This window comes from Cebidichthys violaceus, unplaced genomic scaffold, assembly GCF_023349555.1.
Source record: "Cebidichthys violaceus isolate CVI_PGR_0920_01 unplaced genomic scaffold, fCebVio1.0.p SCAF_30, whole genome shotgun sequence".
Classification (NCBI taxonomy): Eukaryota; Metazoa; Chordata; class Actinopteri; order Perciformes; family Stichaeidae; genus Cebidichthys; species Cebidichthys violaceus.
This window is the reverse complement of record NW_027176484.1, coordinates 2045235-2067059: the sequence shown is the minus strand read 5'-3', so window position 1 is coordinate 2067059 and position 21825 is coordinate 2045235. Positions and strand designations below refer to the sequence as shown.

Below are 21825 nucleotides of genomic sequence, written 5' to 3'. Positions count from 1 at the left end.
CTGTTGAACTCAAAACTTTATGTTTAAAAAAATATATATATATATTATAAACTTTAATTTGTTGCATGACTAATTCACATTCCACCGCTCACATCTGGCGCTCTCCTGGTGAGTCCGGGTTTTGGTTTCTTGTGAACTGGACCGAGCTCATCGGGACCAACCGCCCTGTGACGAGGCTCGATCCCTCTGAAGACTTACTGGAAATGATATTTCTGTTTATGTTGTGTAACTGAAAACACAGCTTACTGTTACATTCCACAATCTGAAGACGTCACCATGAAACTTCCCCCGCTGGATTACTGACATTAAGACGATTTTTTAGTCTGACATGTTCTAGCTATGCAAATGAGGCATCATCTTATTAAACATGTGCTGATTTGCTAATTTTCCAGAACAGAAACGTGAACATTGGATTCATGCTGTCTCTTTGTATCACTTCATAAATCAGAAAGTACTGTCAACAGACATAAAATAAATCTATTTCCTCCATGTTTTTATTAATAAAATGTAGTGTAAATGAGTGTGTGAATGCTGTGTGAACAAACCCCTCAGTGGAAAGCTTCAGAACATAAAGAGGAATGAAAGTGTAAAGTTTGGTGGATGTCAGCGCTACTGAAGTGAAGATTTCTGGATCAGAGTCTGAGAAAAAAGTCATTTAGAGAAAACGTCCTTTAAAGAGACGTTTAGTTATGTTTAAATATGCAAATGAGGCATTATGTAATGGTAACTTTTGGGGAATTTAGGAGAAATCTACAGACACAAATACACAAAGTAGTGAAATAAACACCTGAATGTGTGTTTTTGATGTTTTCTTTCCACTAGTCTGAAAGAAATAGAAGTTTAAACAACGTTTCGCCTGTAGTGTCTCGCCTGAAATTGTAAAATATATGATGGGATAGAAACGTAAGATGGACATTGAATAGAGAGATATTTATCTTTTGTTGGAAAATAATTTGGTAAAGTTGCCCTTATATTTTTTTTATATATATATATATATATATATATATATACTGTAGTTGACGTGTGAGGATGAGCAGTATTACAGATGTCACTTTATACACCATCCAGCCTTTAGTGTCACAGTTTGACTCAACAGGCCTTCAGTCACATTCCATTGAACCAGATGTTGATCTCCTGTCTGTTGTTGATGGAGGAGACCGTGGAGGAATCCATTAAATGTATTTCACCTATTTTAGAATAAAGCTTTACGGATGCACTGTGTCTCCTACGTACACTTACTCATGAGCTGTACCTGAGGATTAGGATGATCACTATTTTCAGATACTATGTCATTATTTAGAGAAATCTTATAATTTTGACAGCTTCTCACTATAGTGAATTACAGGATCTTTTTTTTTACTGTGACAGGGGCCTCCATAGTAAATATATATATGTATATATATATATATATATATATATATATATATATATATTATTTTTAAGGTACTAAGTCATTTTGATAAATTGTCTTATGAAACACTAAGTCAAAATATTAATACTTTTTTACTTATTTATTTTTCGGTACTATATCATCTTGAGAAGGTTTCTCATTATTTTATTGTACAGTGTGTGTGTATATATATATATATATATATATATATATACGTATATATATACGTATATATATATATATATATACGTATATATATATACGTATATATATATATATACGTATATATATATATATATATGTATATATATATGTATCTATATATATAATCTCTGTTTACTTAGTTAATATTGAAGGAAAAAGAAGATTCCTAACATAAGACCTTATTATTTCCTCCACCACTAGACATAACACTCTGAACTGCACCATGGATACTTCCTGATGCAACAGTAGACTTTACATTATTTAAAAAGGAAGAACAAGGGTCGAGCGGATCATGTCAATTGGCCACAATACAGGCACATGTCGACGGATACCACAGTTATATCCAGGTTTTCACAGATGCATCAAAGAATTTAGGAAACAAGGTAGGAGTGGCATTTATTGTTCCAGAATGTAATATTAAAATAGGTAAAATGATCACTGAGGGAGAAAAATAAAACATAGCTGCACTAATATTGCAGTCAGCTTTATTAAATCAGAAACTAAAAGTATCATTAGACTGAGGTTGAAGGAAAGCAGAAGCAATGGGAAGAAGACAGGAAAGGACGACGGTTTCACCGAGTTCAGAGGAAAGTGGGAGAAATGAGATGTGCAGGAAGGAACAGTAACAGTAATATCAAGGCTTAGATTTGGACACACTGGCCTAAACAGTATGCTTCAAAAAATAGGTAAACACAAAACAGGAAAATGCGACACCACGTTATTGTGCAATGTCAGAAATATGAGCAGGAAAGAGGGCAGCTGATTGGAGACCTCGGCAAGATAAAGGTACAGTTGGCTATAGCCTATATTCTGCAAAAGAACTCAAAAAGTGAGTGTTACCAAGTATTATTTCAATATCTTAGATTAATTGATATTAAGAAAATATGAGCTCGTTTTTCTTTTATTTTTTTTGTTTTGTTTCTTTTCTTTTCATTTTATTTTGTATGTAAGTACTAGACATCCTGATCCACACGCCATACCAGTTGGTGGCGGCAATGCACCAATTCATTGTTTGCCAACCGCCAATAAACCTCAAAAAAGAAGAAGAAGAAGAAGAAGAAGAAGAAGAAGAAGAAGAAGAAGAAGCGACATAGTAACTTTGTCGCCGCCCTGTGGACGTCACAGGTACTGACGATGTTTTAACGAGGGAACGATTTTTTACGCAGTCGAATGAGGATAACAAGCCAGCGGATATCTGAGTCTCTCTGTCAACCGACGGCTACTAACTAACGTTAATGCAAAACATTAGCAGAAGACTTCTGGTTTTCACAGCGGCGAAAGAGAGACAAGAGGTTTGTTTTTGTGTTGTTTGTTTATCTTCACTGGACTCGTCGGAGTTGGTCTGAAATCTCTGTCCTGTTCCGTGGATTAACACTGAAGACTCCGAAAGAAACGCTGCGAGATAACATTTAAAGTGTGAAATCGTGGATTTACTTTACTGCATCACGAGTGCATATTTGTGTTTTTTGGTGGTTTCCTAGCTTGTGGGTTAGGTGTTAAAAGTGTTTGTTTTGTTTATTTTAGTCAACGGACAAGAGACCAACGGACACTTGTTGAAATACAGATTTAGCCGTTTGCCCAACTGCTGCTGCTCGGGAGCTTTTGCTAACGTTAGTAGCAAAGATTTAGCCAACGGTTAACAGCTAAAAACCGGCGACAAGTTGCTCCTAATACACGTCTGTTAAATGGTTGACCGATGTCGGAGTGTTGTCGACATGTTTGTCAAACAAAAAACCCGTTGAGATGGCTCTGACAGCAGCTTAGTTAACTTAGCTAACTTGGCTAGCTGCTAGCGGCGGTTACTCCCGTTCACCTCCAGCGTTATGTGTTAGCAGTGACGGCTAACGTCACATTCAAACAAGTGGTTCGCTGGTAAATAACACCTCAATATGAAGTTGTGTTGTGCCCATTAACTCATTTTAAAAGTTTTGAAAGTAAAGTACAAACACATAATTGGCAAACGGCTTTATTGACTTCGCTCTCCAGGCACCAGAAGACAACTTTTATTTAGCATTAGCTTAGCTGCGTTAGCTTAGTACGTCAGCTAACGGGCGCTAGCTTCGGCTTACAGTGATAAACACTCAGTTCGTCTTCTTCTGTGGTGTTTAACGGCAGGATACACTCAGTTAGTGAGACTTGGAAGCGGAGTTTTTTTAAAAAAAAAATATATATATATATGTATATGTGTGTGTGTGTGTGTGTGTGTATATATATATATATATATATATATATATATATATATATATGTGTATATATGTATGTATATATATATATATATATATATATATATATATATATATGTGTATATATGTATGTATGTGTATATATATATATGTATGTGTATATATATATATGTATGTGTATATGTGTATATATATATGTATATGTATAACTCCTAACTTTTTTAAGATAGTAAGTCATTATTTTGAGATACCAAGTAATTATGTTGAGATACTAAGTATGAGCTACTGAGTCATTATTTTGTGATACTGAGTCATTATTTTGAGATGCTAAGTCATTATTTTGAGGTACTGAGTCATTATTTTGAGATGCTAAGTAATTATATTGAGATACTGAGTCATTATTATGAGATATTAAGTCATTATTATGAGGTACTGAGTCATTATTTTGAGATATTAAGTCATTATGTTGAAATATTAAGTCATTATTATGAGGTACTTGTCATTATTTTGAGATACTAAGGAGTCTCCTAAAACTACTTTCTCCAACCAGTAATGTGTGTGTGTGTGTGTGTGTGTGTGTGTGTGTGTGTGTGTGTGTGTGTGTGTGTGTGGTTTTTTTTTTTTTTTTTTTTTTTTTTTTTTTTTTTTTTAAGCTCTGATGGATTCACTTCAACGCTCACTCAAAGACTTTGGACAATAAGACTCCCGGCCTCCGTCTGCCACGTATTATTATTTTAGTAGTAGTAGCTGAAGTTGTGACCCTTGAGGCCCGGCACGATGTCCGGCTCCCCGGGCACAGGTGGCTCCAACCCGAGGAAGTTCAGCGAGAAGATCGCGCTGCACAACCAGAAGCAAGCGGAGGAGACGCGGGCCTTCGACCAGCTGATGACGGACCTCACCGTCTCACGGGTAAAACATGCTCTTATTGTCTCCACAAGCTGTCATTTTATTAGTGTCTCTTTCTTTTTTTTGCACAAATAGATATATTAATGTGTATTAATTATGTTATTAGTGTATTAATAGATATTTTTTATATATATACACAATATATTATGGTACAGGTAAATACAATAACAGAGTCGAAATATGAAATGCACAATATATACAATGAAATAGAATAATATTAAATGAACTCAATAGTATGACGCTCATTCTCTCTCTCAGCCTGTTGCTGACTGAGATTCCGGGTATTCAACCAGTACTGCTGGTTTCTCTCCATTCATTCAGTCATCCATTCATTCATTCAGCAGTGGCTGCAAACAAACAATGAAGAACCAAAACGTTAGCTTTCAAAAACAAAGTCTGGAACAGAATAAATTAAATTAATTGAATAATCAATTCATTGTTTCCTATATTGTAAATGTAATTTGTATAACAAAATATAGCTTGGGGGTTTTGGACCATTGGTTGGGCACAGATTATTAAACTTTTTTATTGGCAGATTAATTGCTTAAAAAAAAAAAAGAAGCCCCAAAATCCAGAAGGGCTGATTTATTATTAGAATGAATAATGTGACCTGTGGCTTTAAAATGGTGATAAAACTGATGTTTGATCAATATTAGATAGATCAATATTAAAGGATAGATCAATATTAATCAAGTCGTAGGTTGTTAGTTAGTGTTGCTATTAACTCCTAACTGTACTGATCCGAGGTCAAATTTGCAATTACTTTGAGAACAACTGAGTTTGATGATTAATCCTCGCAAACATTTAAAACGCTCCTTCAATTGAAAGTTAATCTAAATTTTGTAGCATTTTTTTCTAAATATATATTATTTAGGCTGTGATTGCTCTTGAATACCAAACAAGTTTAGGAACATTAAAATAATTCAAATCAATAAATAACAGTTCTGTAAACAAGCAACCGTAGCCCAAAATATGTCAACAAGCCAAATACCTCTAGCTGTTCACACTAACACATCAAATATGAGTGAGTTTTGATTCATTTTACTTATAAAATATATATATATATATATATATATATATATATATATATATATATAAAATAAAAAACATTATTGTAACTACATACACATGTTGGTGTTCTGTGGGAAAATTGTTAATTGATTAATTGATCACCAGTTCTTTTTCTCTCTTTGTACCGACTTCAATGCATTGAAACTGCCCGCCAAGTACTTCCTGGAACTATCTGAAGTCTGAGAATCACGTGACAATCGATCCGTATGAACATCCATTGACGCGACTCTCTCTTTATACGGCTCTGCTTTTTTTTTTTTTTTTAACAGCCTGCCTCTAGATACCCGAAGGTCATTTAATACCTCGATAACGATACATATACAGCATGCTTTTATTTTATGAATTAACCACACGGTAAAGCTTAACTGCAAAATGAGCACAGTTTAAAGTGAGATTATAAAATACCTAAATATTTCAGCTTTACACTATTAACATGCACTCACACAAATACAAAGTAATCAGATTGAGGAGATGGTTTAATTTAACTGAGTTTAATTTGATTTTCGGAGAAATGTGAGTATTATTATTTCTATGTAATCGTGTATCACAATATCTGAATTTATGATTTACATTTAGAGATGATACATATTTAATTTTTAGCCCTTTTGAGAAGCTTCACAGGCAAACGTGTGCATCTTTAGCTGCAGTTGTAGCAGCTCCTCGAACTTCACTTTCAGAATTAGTCAACATGCTTTCCTAAAGGAGCTGTTATTTATTACATTTTTTATTTCTCCTTTTCACGGCAATTTCAAACACATACACTGAGTAATAAAACTAGTGGTCACTGGGCGGATACAAAGGCCCTTTTCACATTATCCTCGCACCGTCGATTTGTCACAATGTACTCTTTCTGCGAGAGGGAGAGCTCCCGAACAGCCGGCCGAAGAGGATGTGGTTTCAGGGACGACACTGAATGAAGTATTGCCACAAGGTATGAACTGTCAGTGACCCGGAGTGAGACAGAAACGTCCTGTCAGCCGGGGGCAGAGGACACACTGCCGGCAAACCGCTGGAGTTAGAAGTAGCTGCTTCAACATTTACTCCGGTGACCAAAAGACTGGAGAGAGAAGTCTCCCCGAGGGGCTCTGAAGAGCACAGACAGGCTCTCAGCTGCTGAGCTGCAGGGAGCTGGCTTCCCCGTGAACCCTCGGTGTGTAAACGTCTGCATTTTTCGCTGTTATGCAACGGGTAACGCCAGCACTTCAGCACAATGGGGATTTGTTTTTAAATATTGTCATCTTTGATGAAAAATTGAGTGTTGCTGGCAGGAAATATGTTTTCAGCGTCGTAGTCTGACATTCGTTGGCCACAGTTAGCGGAGTATTAGATTAACGTTTTGGGTCTGTGATGCATATTCTGTTTGAAGGTGTGAAATGTGCCTCCTCTACGTCAGTCGTCGGTCAAACCGGTTCTGAATGCGTATAAACCCAGAGTATCGATGAGGTCCGGAGTTAACGGTTCTGCTATTGGTACTTTTAAAAAGTTACGGAGTGAGATCTGCTGACACACACACACACACACACACACACACACACACACACACACACACACACACACACACACACACTGGAATGATTCAAAGATTATTATTTGCTGGAAAACGAGATCAAATGCTCTTAGTGCTGTATAAATGAACACAATGTGTCTGTAGTTAACAGACACATTGTCTCGCAAATGAACGGATAAATGTTGCGCCAAAAGATAAAGCCCCTCCCCCATGAGAGGGCTCTCTCTGTTCGCTGTTAATCTATTGATAAACTGAAATAAGGTCAGTCTTTGAGATTCAAATGTTGCCCTCTCGGCAGTCTAAAGAAGAAATGCTCTTCTCTCTGATTTGCCTGTTCCCTGATAACAGCCGGTGACTTGCTCTGTTTACTGCCCCCTTGGCAGAACAAGCCTCCTCCTGTTTTCTGTGAGGTAATCGTCTCCTGAGATGCCCATTTCCTAGAACGTGTCGCATCATTTTGTGTCCTGTGGAATTGCAAACATTGCTGCATTTTTAATAATTGATTTTGTTGCGTAGGTTCATTACGGTCCAGCAGAGCATTTTGATAAAATGACGTTACACCGTTTGCGTGATCCGCAATGACAATGGTGGGAAAGAAAAGCTCTAATCGACACCAATTGTGACTTTCATCCTGAAGCTTTATGTTCTTTCCACATGAAGACTCCAGATGTGCAGATTCCATAACCCCTGACTGTTGTTTTTGTCCCTCTTTTGACTGACAGGTGCAGTTTCAGAAGGTCCAGCAGCTTCGTCTGACTCAATCGCGGGCGCAGTACTACGGCTCTCTGCCCAACGTCAATCAGATCGGCAACACCAGCACCGAATTCCAGGTGGGAGGGAATACACACCGCCGCACACTAGCAGCCCCTCTCACAGTGAAACCAAACATTCTGGACTGCTTGCCCAGTCCTAGACCATTACACACAAAGTTAATAGTGAGTTCACTTAACTAGAGTTTTGTTTTAGTTCAAGACAATGCACAGTCTCTGTTTGGGGAAGCAGCCCTCAAGGTTTATCAGTAGTGTGAAGTCCAGGTTTATTGCAGTGAATTAAGACCGCATGTGATGTATCTTGTCCCCCCCAATGTAAATGGTTTCTTAAAGTTACTGTGAGGAACTTTTATTCTGGTTGTGAACCAGTCTCTGTTTAGTCCTGATCCTCTATCAGACCTCCATCAGTACAGAGTCCATCAGAGAGAAGATGGTCTGTTTCTATAGAGTTGTTCTTAAAGCTCGTCATCGGAGCCACCGGGTCGGATTCTGGTGAAACCAGATGACATCATGCAGGTTCACCAGAAACTCAGCTCAGACTCCAGCGGAGACCGGTCCACCGTGGACAGACCCAGATCCTCCAGCGGAGACCAGTCCACCGTGGACAGACCCAGATCCTCCAGCGGACACCGGTCCACCGTGGACGGACCCAGATCCTCCAGCGGAGACCGGTCCACCGTGGACGGACCCAGATCCCCCAGTGGAGACCGGCCCACCGTGGACAGACCCAGATCCAGCTTCTCCGTAGCCTTGGACCTGCAGTCGGAGCTCCGGAGGGAGGAGGAGAGCTCAGCTCTCGGCAGCAGCGTCTCCTCCTCCTGCTGGACACCCAGGACGTATTGCTGGACCCGCTGGAGGGAAGGGAGGCACAGGAGAACCAGAACCAGGACTGAGCGGGGCAGACTGTCAGACCCTGCTGCAGTAAAATGAGAGGTTTTCTAAAGGGAGACTGGTGCTCAGAAACGCTACCACTTTAGTCCACAGGGGCCGACAGAACAACACAAAATGAAGTTCCTTGTAGTAGCTTTAAGGTGCGTTCAGACAAAAAGCACAATCCCGCCGCTACTAAAGGTCACTTCACGTTCTTTCTGAAGACACGATTACACTTGTCTTGCCTTTTGTTACCAGGTGTTCAGACTAAACACAGCAATGTTAGCGTCGCATCGAAAATGTAACATTGCGTTGCAGCTAACGTAGAGCCAGGTTAAAATCCAGATATTTTTGTGGACGGAGCCCTCTGCGTTGGCGCTCCAGATGTGCAAACACATCAGTGTGATTCTAATAAATGAGGAGGTGGCATTTTGTTTTCACACACTGTCGGTCTGGACACTCAGAGATGTACTGGTGCTGTAAATGGAGTTTATTTTCTGTGAATGTGCTCACTGGTTTTCATTTTGATGTAAAACTGAACGTGAATATTTTTTTCATAACAAAGCTTGGAGGTCCTGATCTCATCCAGGGGTTTTTCAAGGTCATAGCACAATAACTCTCAGTTCTAATGTTCATAACTTCAACCTTCTTCAAAACTTCTTCTAATGTTTATGTCTTATGAAACATCAATATTAAGTTAGATAATATAAGCTAATTCTCAACCGCCCAGAACGTGAGTCAAACGGTGATCTACAGATAAATAATAAACTTAAAGACAAAGTGCGTATGAATGTAGGGCTCTATTAGCAGAACTAGAATATAATATTCATAACTATGTTTTCATTAGTGTATAGTTACCTGAAACTTAAGCACACTGTCCGTTTTTATTTCTCATATGTTACAGGTATTATTGCTTTTTTTTTTTTTTTTTTTGAAAACCTCTGGCTTAACTGCAGAAACAGCAAAACACTGAAAACCGGACCTTCAGATGAGCGAACGAGCTTCTCCTGAGAGCGTTAAATAATTCAGCAGCAGACTGGAGAGAGAGAGGAGGAATAAAAGATCAGCGCTGTAGTTCTCAGCGTGAATATAACAGCGCTTCTCTGCAGCACTGGGCCTGCATCTGTGTCGGCTCTCTGAGGAGCGGGGCATGCTGGGATACAGAGGGTCCCGGGTTAAAGTGCGTTGAGGTTGATCAGTAATGGCAACAGAGTGGTCAGGTCCACAAATCAACCCCCGCATGGAGGGAGGACACTCTTACGGAGTCCATTCACCTTCTGAGAGACAAACTCCACAAACTGAATGGCTTCTAGATTCCACTCCATGATAACCATCTGCCAAAATTCAATTATGTGAATGCAGACTACTTCTAAACTATTTTATCTAAATTCCCACCCTGCAGTTTCACATGTGGGTCATATATTCAAATTTAGAGACTGTCGTCTGTATTGGCGGCAGTGATGGTGTGAACCGTGCCGTCTACGACAGCTGGGGCTTTAAACACGCAAAAAAAAAAAGTGGATTTCATTCATATGTAAGAAGTGGGCGTAGTCATCGTGATGTCATTGGTTTGTGGACTGATGTTTTGAAGCCTTGAGTTCTTCGATTTTGTTGTCGCCGTCTTGTTTTTTTTTTTTGCAAGCGATGAATGTAAGTTTCCATAATTGGAACGTGGAGGAGTGACGTCGAGACGCCGTATAAGTCTCTGGTAGTGGCAGCGACCTGTCAATCGCTGTAAGCCCTAGTGACTGCATCTAGTGACTTGTAGCTCGTAATGTCTCTCTGGTGTAACGTTAACATGTATAAATCTGGTTAATTTTGGGCCACTTGCTGATGAATTCTGCCCACTCGCTAATAGCACACGGATCTGGAGAGTCCATTTGTTTTGGTTGCACTCGTCTACTTGAGTGGTTAATATCCTTCCGCCGTACTGCCAAACTCTCAACGGCATCATTGCATTCAACCCGTAAAAGGGTGTGAGGGTTCTTTCCTTTGCAAACTCCTCTTCACTCTGACTCTCAAATCTTTATTGTTTACATACATTTCATCGCTACGATGTGGCATTCAAAGCTGGCATTTGTGATGCAAGTCTGGTCCGAGAAAACACCTTTTGTGCGTCGGTGACTCACTATAGTTTGCTATTTCCTTTGTGCCCGTAGTGTTAATCAGCCGTTCCTTTTGTGTTCGAAGAGCCGGCGTGACGTAAACGTAGCAGCCATCACATGACCCCTATATAATAGTCAGTGATCATGTCAATACAGTGTAGTAAAAGGCATTAACAAATTCATTATCTCTTTTGGCTAAGTTAATTAAATTGGGGCACAACTGATGTTTGGTGACATTTGACTAATGCCCCTCTTCCTGTCCTCTAGCCAATCTGTTGGAAACTGCCGTCTCACTTGTCCGATGTCTCCTTTTCAGGGTGGCTTTCCATCGGGATTGGACTCGGCCAGAGGGACCCGCCACCACGGGCTGGTCGAGAGGGTCCACAGGGACCGCAACCGCATCAACTCTCCCCACCGCCGACCCGTCGACAAGCACGGACGGCAGATATCCTTCCAGACCTAAAATCATTGACAAGTAGGAGCCCTCAAAGGGTAATCGGCGGTGTGGAAGTGGGTGTTGTGGCTTCCCGCTGGTTGCTCTTTGTTGTTGTTTTGTCTTTGCGGTGTGGTTTCAAGCGTGACGATACTCGACAGTGTAGGCAGCTGTTTTGTAGCCTCGGGAACAGAATTCGTCGTTATGCAAATCTGAAATGTGACGCAGACACGGTGCGCTTTGCTTACGCCTGATGGACATCGACAATAGGAGGTGTGTGTGTGTGTGTGTGTGTGTGTGTGTGTGTGTGTGTGTGTGTGTGTGTGTGTGTGTGTCACATTTTTCTCTCTGTAGCCTTCATTTTCTCTGCAATTCTATAAAAGTCCTGCACGTTTATTTAAACAGCACAGCGATGGCTAGAAGTAGAGAGAACTCACTTTTTACAGGATCTGTTTAGAATAAACAGTTTATTTGACGCGAAATTTTAAATGAGACTTCAGCATTTGTCACACATGATGTGTTAAAAGGACCGTCGAAAAGATGAAAATCTGACCATTATGTTTTGGGCTGTGATAAACAGTGTAGTTTTGGTGATTGTTTAAAGAAAACGTGTGTTTAGTTAATAATCTAGTATACTGAATAATACAGTTTCCGTTTTTTTTTTTTTTTTGGGATTCAGGACGTAGATTTTATTTCCTAAACTGGATTCGCACCCAATATGTCACATTTACATGCTGATCCACCAGCACGCCCCCCCACCTCGTAGCATCTTAATAAGCGAGTCTGTTTATTGCCTTGAGACGGAGATGATTCACTGACCTGTCACTATGCCGTGTGATAGCTGTGTCCCAGCATGTGACGGCTCACCAGCGGATGTATATTTCAGCGAGCAAACAACAGATGCGTAACGTGATGGTGATTATGGTATTTTGAGGCAAACATTCCACATATCCACATTAGGTTTTCTCTTATTGTCGGTAGAGTTTGACATCATCGGTGCTTGTTTCTACGTAGAGTCATGCATGTTTGTCATGTTTGGGTTGATATGTACAATAGACCTACATTGAGTGGGATGTTTCACTGCTGAAATTGCCTAAAGTTCAACCAGTAAAGCGTAACTCGAAGCGTACTCGACTGTCTCAAAGGGTTCCCGATGGATCAACGGCGTCATTTACATTAATTTAGGCAATATATCATTTTAAATGGGACATGTAGAATAAATGTTGTTGATAAAATGTCACAATTTTAAGCTTTGTTTTGGTTTGTTTTTCTGATCAAAGCGTTCGTCAAACATGATGTGTTCAAGGATCGTCGGTAAGATGACAATCTAACAGTACGGATGTGTTTTGCAGCTTCTGGCTGTGATAAACGGTGTATTGTTTAAAGAAACCTCGCCCGCTGGTTTTGGGCTTCAGAGGGTTAATGTAGAACACGCTGTAATGTACACAGCGTGGTGGAGGCAACCCTAGAAAAGTCTGCCCTTGTTAGTATCACACATTTGTTTTTGGTGGGTGGCATTGGTTGTGTGTGTGTGTGCGTGTGCGTGTGTGTGTGCGTGCGTGTACTGTACATGTACGCGTATAGATGGTGTGGTCCAAAATGGGTTAAAGGTCACAGGTGAAACGTTGTTGTTGATGCCAAAATATGTCGGAGTGGACGTGTCAGCATGTCCTTCTCAAATTGTATTTCATTCGTCTTAAAAGCTCAGCCGAGTGAATATTGAGAAAGGCTGACCTTAATTCTGTTCCTGCGTTTGTATTCGGGGTGTTAATCTTTCGGTGCGAGCTGCCGAGTGTTGGTCGTCCGTAGAGATGTCGGCCTTCTCTCTAATATATAATTAGACTATATGGCACTGGGCTGTGGGGCACAAAGCAATGTAACTGGTCACAGCGAGGCCTGTGGATTCTCTTGATTAACAGAGTCAGGATCTCTAGTAAGAGACGTTGCTGTTGAGGTTTTCCCAATGCATTTTCTGGCACATTGAGTGTCATATCGTCCAGTTATATTGGAGAGAAGGCAGACATACTTCCAACACTTAAAAGCCTTTATTTTCTTATATAATATAATATTTCCAACGTGTATTTAAAATACCCAACGCGCACAACCGGCACGGGTCTTCACCCAGAGTCACTGTCGGCAGTAGCGTACGCACCTATGTTGTGTTACACTAATGAGAGGAGTCAGAGGATGGTTCCTCTATCAATGTGCAAGCCTATTGGTCCAAAACGAGGAAGTGGTGCATCATTGATAGAAAGGAGAAAGGAGGGTAGTGAAGGAGAGAGAGGAAATGAGGACGAGGATAAACCTAAATGATTACAAAGAAGATGGATATAATGTGACCACTAAGGTCCTGCTTACACTTGTCTTTACAAAGTCACCAGCCTGACAGTGATAGATGGTGATAGTGATAGATTACATGATGTAAAACAGCGGATAAACACATTTCATTTTCGTCACTTCGTTATTATTTTGCTGCTTGTCTTATTAATAGGAGTTATTTGAAGAATTAAGGAAGAAATTGTCCTTTTAAATTTTTCACACATCATTTTTTTTTTTTTTTGCTAGTAGACTTGTTTTATTGAAGGATAGCCGCTAAGAAAGCTCCACTTATTTGGTTTCCTGTTAAATGGTGAAAAAGGTTTTTGTAGAAAGGAAAAAAAATAATATATATTTAGCAAATGGGTGTGAAAAACAGAGTTCTTGGCGGGTCCTTCGTCCACTGAGAATCGGTTTAGTCTGGCAGCTGTAAACTAGACTATCATCTGATGTGCTGAGTGGTTTAAATGATGATGATGATGATGATGATGACGATGACGAGGAGCAGCTTGGCATCTTGGGGAAAAGGCAAATTGTGTTGTGCGGTTTGTGGCTCTGGCTCATCCAATCACTGGAAGTGGTTCGTTTATCTCCGATTGGTTCTTTGAATTATATCCCAGTTCTGCAGTCACAGAAACACAGCTGTGTGTCAGTGTGCCACCTACAGTTTAGGGTTTACCCAGCTATTATAGTTGAGATGTGTGAAGTAAGAGCACTCGAACCAGACTCAGAACCAGTTTGACGGGATGGTTTCCATTCCTCCTCTGCGTCTGGAGAAACTACAATAGTGTCCTCTCCCCTCGGTTGTATTTGTGTATATTTAGAAAGGGGTGTGTCCCATGTTTTGTGTGAGGGGCGATAACAGGGCTCCAGTCTTGCTCACTACTGATAATCATTTGTCCAAGGCCTGAGCAGAAGTCGTCCTCGTGTGGCACTCGATGTCTGCTTTCATTTGTTTTTGTCGATCGGTCTGCATTTTCAACAGTCCTCCAGAGCAGAACACTTAAATAGTGACAGTTGGCGAGATACAACACCACCTTTCTGAAGTCCTGCCCTTCTACAGACGAGTGGAGTCAGTAGTAAATCAAATAATGCCCTCATTGTTTTCGTGAAGTATTTGAAAAAGACGGCTCCATTGTTCACACCGCTGTAGGGCTTTGATGAGAATGCACCAACGCTTTCTCGTCTCTTTGAACATGTGAAACACTCATCCTCTTGTTATTTCATGTCAAGCAGCTGAGCTCCGAGCTATAGTTGGAGCACATCCTTGTTTCATTTGCAAATGAAAACATCAGGGTGAGGTCAGATTGTAAATGTGTTTTATTCCAGCTGTCCTCCATTTCTTTGTGTGGTGATATCTGATGACATTGAAATATGTGCATGTAAAAGTTAGATTTTACCCTCAAAAGAATATTACGTAACATGATGGCTAACTATACTAACATACATAAAGTAAAGGTAGTAGGTATTCAAGTCTAGATAAAATGAAAAAAAGCCGTTTTTAATCACATCCACAGCGATATTGTGCACTTATTTAACAATATATGCAAAAGAATTGCAAAAAAATACATTTCTTTGCATTTCTAGATCACGATTCGTTTGTTTCCTGTAAAACAAAATATGACCTCTGCCTACGTACGCTCGTACCAACAGATTTCAACCAATTATATCATTATGTCATCATTTTGAAATGATCCAATTAACTTTCATGAAGTGAAAACACACTGTGAAAGGATTAAAGTCGAAAACACAGACAACTCCCAGACCGGGTAGTGACCTGTCAATCACCATGTAGCCCCGCCCTAAAGCATCCCCTGCTTTATGGTCTGTTTGACTCTAAATGGACCTTAATTTATTAAATGAACATCATGCTGTATTGAAGAAGACTTGAATTCTGAAATTTTTCTGAATTTTTTTTATTTATTGTCATATACATTTTTACACATATATGAAATTTAGCCTCTGCTTTTAACCCATCACCAACTTATTGGGAGCAGTGGGCTGCTGACAAGCACTCGGGGAGCAATTAGGGGTTCAGTGTCTTGCTCAGGGACACTTTGACACGGGACACGTCCTAGGCAAGGATCGAACCGTCGACCTTGCGGTTAAGAGGGTCGTCTTAACCCTCTTAACCCAGTGTCACACTAGAAACTAGAGATTGAGACCATAAACTCATGTTTACAATGTTTACTGAGGGAATAAATCAAGAGAGAAGTAGAGTCATTTTAGACTAGACTTCTATACAACCAGAGGAGTCGCCCCCTGATGGACACTAGAGAGAATGCAGCTTTAAGGCACTCAATAGCCCTCCCTAACTGTTTTTACAATAAACGCATCAATATGCAGAATCAAAAAGCGCTCTGATGAGCCGTTTCATGGGACCTTTAATATCACAGTGATGTTTTCTGTATTTGTGCCAGTACTTCCCTTAACTGAACCCTACATAGAGAGCTCTCCGTACGGAGCGGTGTACCTGTCCCCGCCTCTGGACAACAACTGGAGAAGGTGAGTACAACTGTCTGTGTGGCCGCTGACAGAATGGTTATTGTGTTTCTCTTCCCACCCCGTTTCCTGTGTGGAGCCTCTCTGTGCCTACCAGTGTCATCATCTGTGGGTGTGCAGAATGTTGTTTTAATTGCAGGAATGTTTCAGGTGCCGCGTTGGTCCCGGGGGAGGCGGCGTCTACCTAAAGGTGTTTGACAGATGGCCTTTTCTCTTTTAAGGTCATGCCCAACAGCGGCCGTCCTACTGTTTCGGAATTGTATGTTGTCACAGCACCACTGCCCCGTGGTTCACAATCTCCAGCTTAGCAGAAATGTAATATCAGCACCTGCTGGAAAACAATGCTACACTACTTGGCCTTGATGTGAGCTCTGGTTGTGCAGTCGATGTACTGGGCGACGGCTTCTCCTCGGTGCTTACAGGAGAGTGAGTTATGGCCCTGTGATATAAACAAAACCGCTCCTCCCCACTCACTCTTTCTCTCCACTCTTGTGTTTTTTTTTTATGCGCTGGCTTGGCCGGCTGCCAGTCGCCCTTCCCCCTCGTCTTCCTCCGCGCTGCAGACGCAGACTCGTTGAGAAAATGTCTCGCCGCCCGTAACATCCTTGCCACTCGTATTTGTTGGGAAACGTAGTTAGTTTGCGATTCAAGCGAAGAGATTTTCTGTATTTGTTGTTGTTTTTTATACTCTATTATATTATTTATGACACTAACAAGATACTTGTTATTAAAGGCCGATATAATAACGATAGCTTTTAGCAGGAAAAAGCAGATGGCCGATTAATCGGCCGATACCGATCAAGAACTGTTAATGTTGCGTTATTATTGGAGAGATGACTTTTATGGGCAGAAATAAACGGGTCTGATATGCGCGTCAGTTTGCTGCAAAATCAGCCATTGCGCAGCCGTTATCGGAGCCGAGTTCCACTGCTAACAATAGTTTGTATAACGTCCTATTGGCACTGATTAATCCATTAAACTTTATTATTTACAAAATTGAACTTACAACCAGTTTAGGAAGCTCTCTTTTCGAGAGACATCCAGAGACCACGCCCCCTCTGGCTACCAAGAGGCGGAGACTAGAAATCCAAGCGGAAACAACCTGTTGTTGTTCTTCCTCTGCTTAAAACTACTCAAACTCAGCTTTACGGGCCGATATAGGAACGCACTGAGAAGTTTAACGCTTCAGTTTACCATTAGCACTGATTGGACATCCACGTTAAACGCTCTTCAGGCTCTTGTGTTGTTCAGAGTCAGATTTTCTCGCTCGTCCGTCTTTGGGGAGATCAGGGCGGAGAGTGTGTAAAAAAAAACACCAACAACATCTGCACTACATTACATCTGGAGGAGAGCCTCAAAGCTTTTTTTTTTAACCGTTTCAGAGCTTTAATTACCAGAACAGCGATCAGCTGTCTGCTGTGTCCACCCAGCGTCTTGGGCACCGACGGAGACCCTCTGAGAACAAAGGGGGACGTTTTCAAAATGCACCAATTACATTATGATTGTACTAATGCGCGTTTGGATCAAGGTGAATCATGCCAAGCTCCCCAGTCTGTCTAAGGTCAAACGTTGAGTCGGTGCTAAAGAAATGCAGAGGAACAGAGTCGTTCACGCAGCCTTCAGCATCCCTCTGGATGTTTTATCATTCAGGAAAAGAAGTAGCGATTTCCCGTCTTTGACCATCTGTAGAGTCTCAAGACATCGTTTATGTTATACATCCACCATCTGTCCTCTAGAGCGGTTGTTCCCAAACCTTTTAAAAAAAATAAAAATAAAAAACCATTGCCACCCAATTCACAACAGGCCCATGATTATCTATTAATCTTGAGAAGAGCAATTATTTTTGTACGCAAATGAACGTTAAAAGTAGGCGACTGTTATTAGAACAATGCAAACATTAAGGCTCCCTCATGTGGCTCAAAGGTGAACTGCAGATATAGATGTTAAACAAAAGATTTGGCAACTTTAATAAAATCCCTCTGCTCTCGAGTTTCCTCAAAGTATAATGTTGGGCATCTTAGACATCGTAGACCATCTGTTTCGGGGTCAGAGCCTCGATCCAGTCTCACGCCCTCCTCCTCGTCCACTCGCCCATCTTTGGTCTGCTGTTCCCATACCGGCCTCTCTCGGGAGGACTTTCTCAGACCGAGCTCCCTGGAGATGGCTCTGTACTAAGAGATCTGAACATTTCCCTCTTTGGGAGATGCAGTGTGATGATTCAAATATGTGTGTTCTGATTAGCATCGCAACCCCAGTGAGATTTACACACACAGGAGAAATACTTATTTCTAAGTTATTTCACATGGCGTTCTCCAAAAGGAGCAATGTGGACAGATTAACCAAGTCTTTAACCAAGAATGGACAGACTCTTATAATTAATTCTTCCCATGTTCAGGTTAAAACCAGTATGTCTCACGTGTTGAGGTTAAAACCAGTATGTCTCACGTGTTGAGGTTAAAACCAGTATGTCTCACGTGTTCAGGTTAAAACCAGTATGTCTCACGTGTTCAGGTTAAAACCAGTATGTCTCACGTGTTCAGGTTAAAACCAGTATGTCTCAATGTTCAGTTTAAAACCAGTATGTCTCAATGTTCAGTTTAAAACCAGTATGTCTCAATGTTCAGTTTAAAACCAGTATGTCTCAATGTTCAGGTTAAAACCAGTATGTCTCAATGTTCAGGTTAAAACCAGTATGTCTCAATGTTCAGGTTAAAACCAGTATGTCTCACGTGTTCAGGTTAAAACCAGTATGTCTCAATGTTCAGTTTAAAACCAGTATGTCTCAATGTTCAGTTTAAAACCAGTATGTCTCAATGTTCAGTTTAAAACCAGTATGTCTCAATGTTCAGGTTAAAACCAGTATGTCTCAATGTTCAGGTTAAAACCAGTATGTCTCAATGTTCAGGTTAAAACCAGTATGTCTCAATGTTCAGTTTAAAACCAGTATGTCTCAATGTTCAGGTTAAAACCAGTATGTCTCAATGTTCAGGTTAAAACCAGTATGTCTCAATGTTCAGGTTAAAACCAGTATGTCTCAATGTTCAGTTTAAAACCAGTATGTCTCACGTGTTCAGGTTAAAACCAGTATGTCTCACGTGTTCAGGTTAAAACCAGTATGTCTCAATGTTCAGTTTAAAACCAGTATGTCTCACGTGTTCAGTTTAAAACCAGTATGTCTCACGTGTTCAGTTTAAAACCAGTATGTCTCAATGTTCAGGTTAAAACCAGTATGTCTCAATGTTCAGTTTAAAACCAGTATGTCTCAATGTTCAGGTTAAAACCAGTATGTCTCAATGTTCAGTTTAAAACCAGTATGTCTCACGTGTTCAGGTTAAAACCAGTATGTCTCAATGTTCAGTTTAAAACCAGTATGTCTCAATGTTCAGGTTAAAACCAGTATGTCTCATTTGTTCAGGTTAAAACCAGTATGTCTCACGTGTTCAGGTTAAAACCAGTATGTCTCACGTGTTCAGGTTAAAACCAGTATGTCTCACGTGTTCAGGTTAAAACCAGTATGTCTCACGTGTTCAGGTTAAAACCAGTATGTCTCACGTGTTCAGGTTAAAACCAGTATGTCTCACGTGTTCAGGTTAAAACCAGTATGTCTCACGTGTTCAGGTTAAAACCAGTATGTCTCATGTGTTCAGGTTAAAACCAGTATGTCCCACGTGTTCAGGTTCATTCCATGCACACAAAGTTTTCGTATTAGAAGATGATGAGAATATAATATCATGCCTCTTTTGGTTGACATCACTTCATATGTGAATGAACTGAATTTAAAGCTGCAGGACAATTCAGTTATTCCATTTTTTCTAAAACTACTTTATTTTAAGATCTTATTTTCTGTTATGTAATCTTTAATGCGTCCCTTATTTTACTTGAAATGAGAGAACACATATTTATAATTAGATTATGTATAATGTATAATTCATCCAATTTAATTTGAAAACAGACAAATAGTCTTTATTTGATTTGATAATCAGTTGTTCACTTCATACAGGCGTTGATCAACTCTTGGCTCCTTCAATACATATGAGACTAATGAGGTTAGACATTACTGTGATGTTGAGGACATTGTCTCTAACCTAAGACATGTCATTGTGTTCACACATCTCTGCACTTGTTTTGAGTACAACGTTATCTTAACCAAAAGAAACAAAGTCATCATGAAACTATATTTTGAAAGCGGTCCAGCACCAACAGGAGATTCATTTGAGTTATTTTGTGGACCACTTGTGCTCTCAGAAGTCTAGTGTGCTTGTTTCTAAGTACTGAGGAGGAGTCGAGACCCTTTCTGTGCTTGAGTGCTTCAGAGAAATCCACTCAGTCACTGTTTCAGGCTTCAACAATGACCCTCCACGTCCAGTGTTTTACATCATGTCTCTCTCTCTTTCTGTCTATCTGTCTGTCTGTCTCTCTGTCTGTGTGTCTCTCTCTCTCTGTCTTTCTCTCTCTCTGTCTCTCTCTTTCTGTCTCTCTCTCTCTGTTTCTGTCTCTCTGTTTGTCCCCCCCCCCCCCCCCCCGTGTCTGTCTTTGTCTGTCTGCCTGTCTGTCTGTCTGTCTCTCTCTCTGTCTGTCTCTCTCTCTGTCTCTCTCTGTGTATCTCTGTCCCCCCCCCAGCAGCTGGTTTATAAACGTGTCTTCACTCTGCTTTTGATTTATGCTGTCTTTCCACATTTGTCCCCCCTCTAATGCAGGACGGTGTTGTGTTGTGTCCTGAGTATTTTTCCAGGGTCTTTCTTCCTTCCACATGAGGCTCATTGTTCTTAATGTAGTTTCTCTTCTTCACACAAACGTTTAGGAGCCGGGGTCTCTCATCCAGTAAACGTCTGTCATCTCTTTCCTCTGTGTCTCTCTGTCTCTCTCTCTCTGAAGGGAACAGCAGTCATGGACCGAGGAAAAACGGCCTGGGTTGAGATTAATATCACAACTCAACAGGTGACCCTAACCTTTCTCTCTCTCTCTATCTCTCTCTTTCTCCCTCTCCGTGTCTCTCTTTCCCCTCTGTCTATCTTTGCCGCTTCATCTCTCGCTCACACAGAGGCCAACCATTCTGTTCCATGTCTTTTTGCAATCTCTCTTGGCTACATCGCGTCCTGGTCTCAATCCTTTTGTAAATCTCAATAATCCCCTCTTTTCTTCCTCTGAAGCACTGCGATAGAAGGCTGAGACACAAATCTCAATTTAAGACTGTTTGTGGTTGATTTACTCTTTTTCTTTTTTTCCCTCTCTCCTGAAACATTAATCAATCGTTCCTCTCTTACTCACCCAGCTTTAGGACTCGCGGTTCCTTCGCACTCTAACATCAAGGCTCCTTTTTCACTTTTTCACAGTCTTACTTTCAGCCTTTTCCCATCCGTTTTACAAGTGTCTTTGAAAAGTTTTGAAGTTTTCTGAATTTAAAGAAAATCCAGTTTGAGTTGACGACAGAGATGGGTTCTGATTACATCCACAAACCTTGTGGAATTGTTTAAAATTCACATGAATATTTGCTTTAAATTTAAAGATATTTACTATTTGCTGTCATACTATAAGTCAGGCCCAGGGTACACTGTGGGGGGGGGGACC

General features: G+C 40.5%; 1 protein-coding gene across 2 annotated transcripts in view; it reads left to right on the top strand.

Moving 5' to 3' along the window:
* The first annotated feature begins 2733 nt into the window (after positions 1 to 2733).
* Positions 2734 to 21825, top strand: part of crtc3 (CREB regulated transcription coactivator 3) — a 35601-nt gene continuing 16509 nt past the window's right edge. The window contains exons 1-6 of one of the 2 annotated variants that reach the window (XM_068724305.1): positions 2734 to 2886; positions 4431 to 4686; positions 7984 to 8091; positions 11323 to 11454; positions 16202 to 16260; positions 21133 to 21195. In XM_068724305.1, coding sequence (XP_068580406.1) covers positions 4555 to 4686; positions 7984 to 8091; positions 11323 to 11454; positions 16202 to 16260; positions 21133 to 21195 — 494 coding nt within the window. In that variant the 5' untranslated portion in view covers positions 2734 to 2886; positions 4431 to 4554. The remainder of the gene's footprint in view (positions 2887 to 4430; positions 4687 to 7983; positions 8092 to 11322; positions 11455 to 16201; positions 16261 to 21132; positions 21196 to 21825) is intronic. The other variant, XM_068724306.1, reaches the window with a different exon arrangement.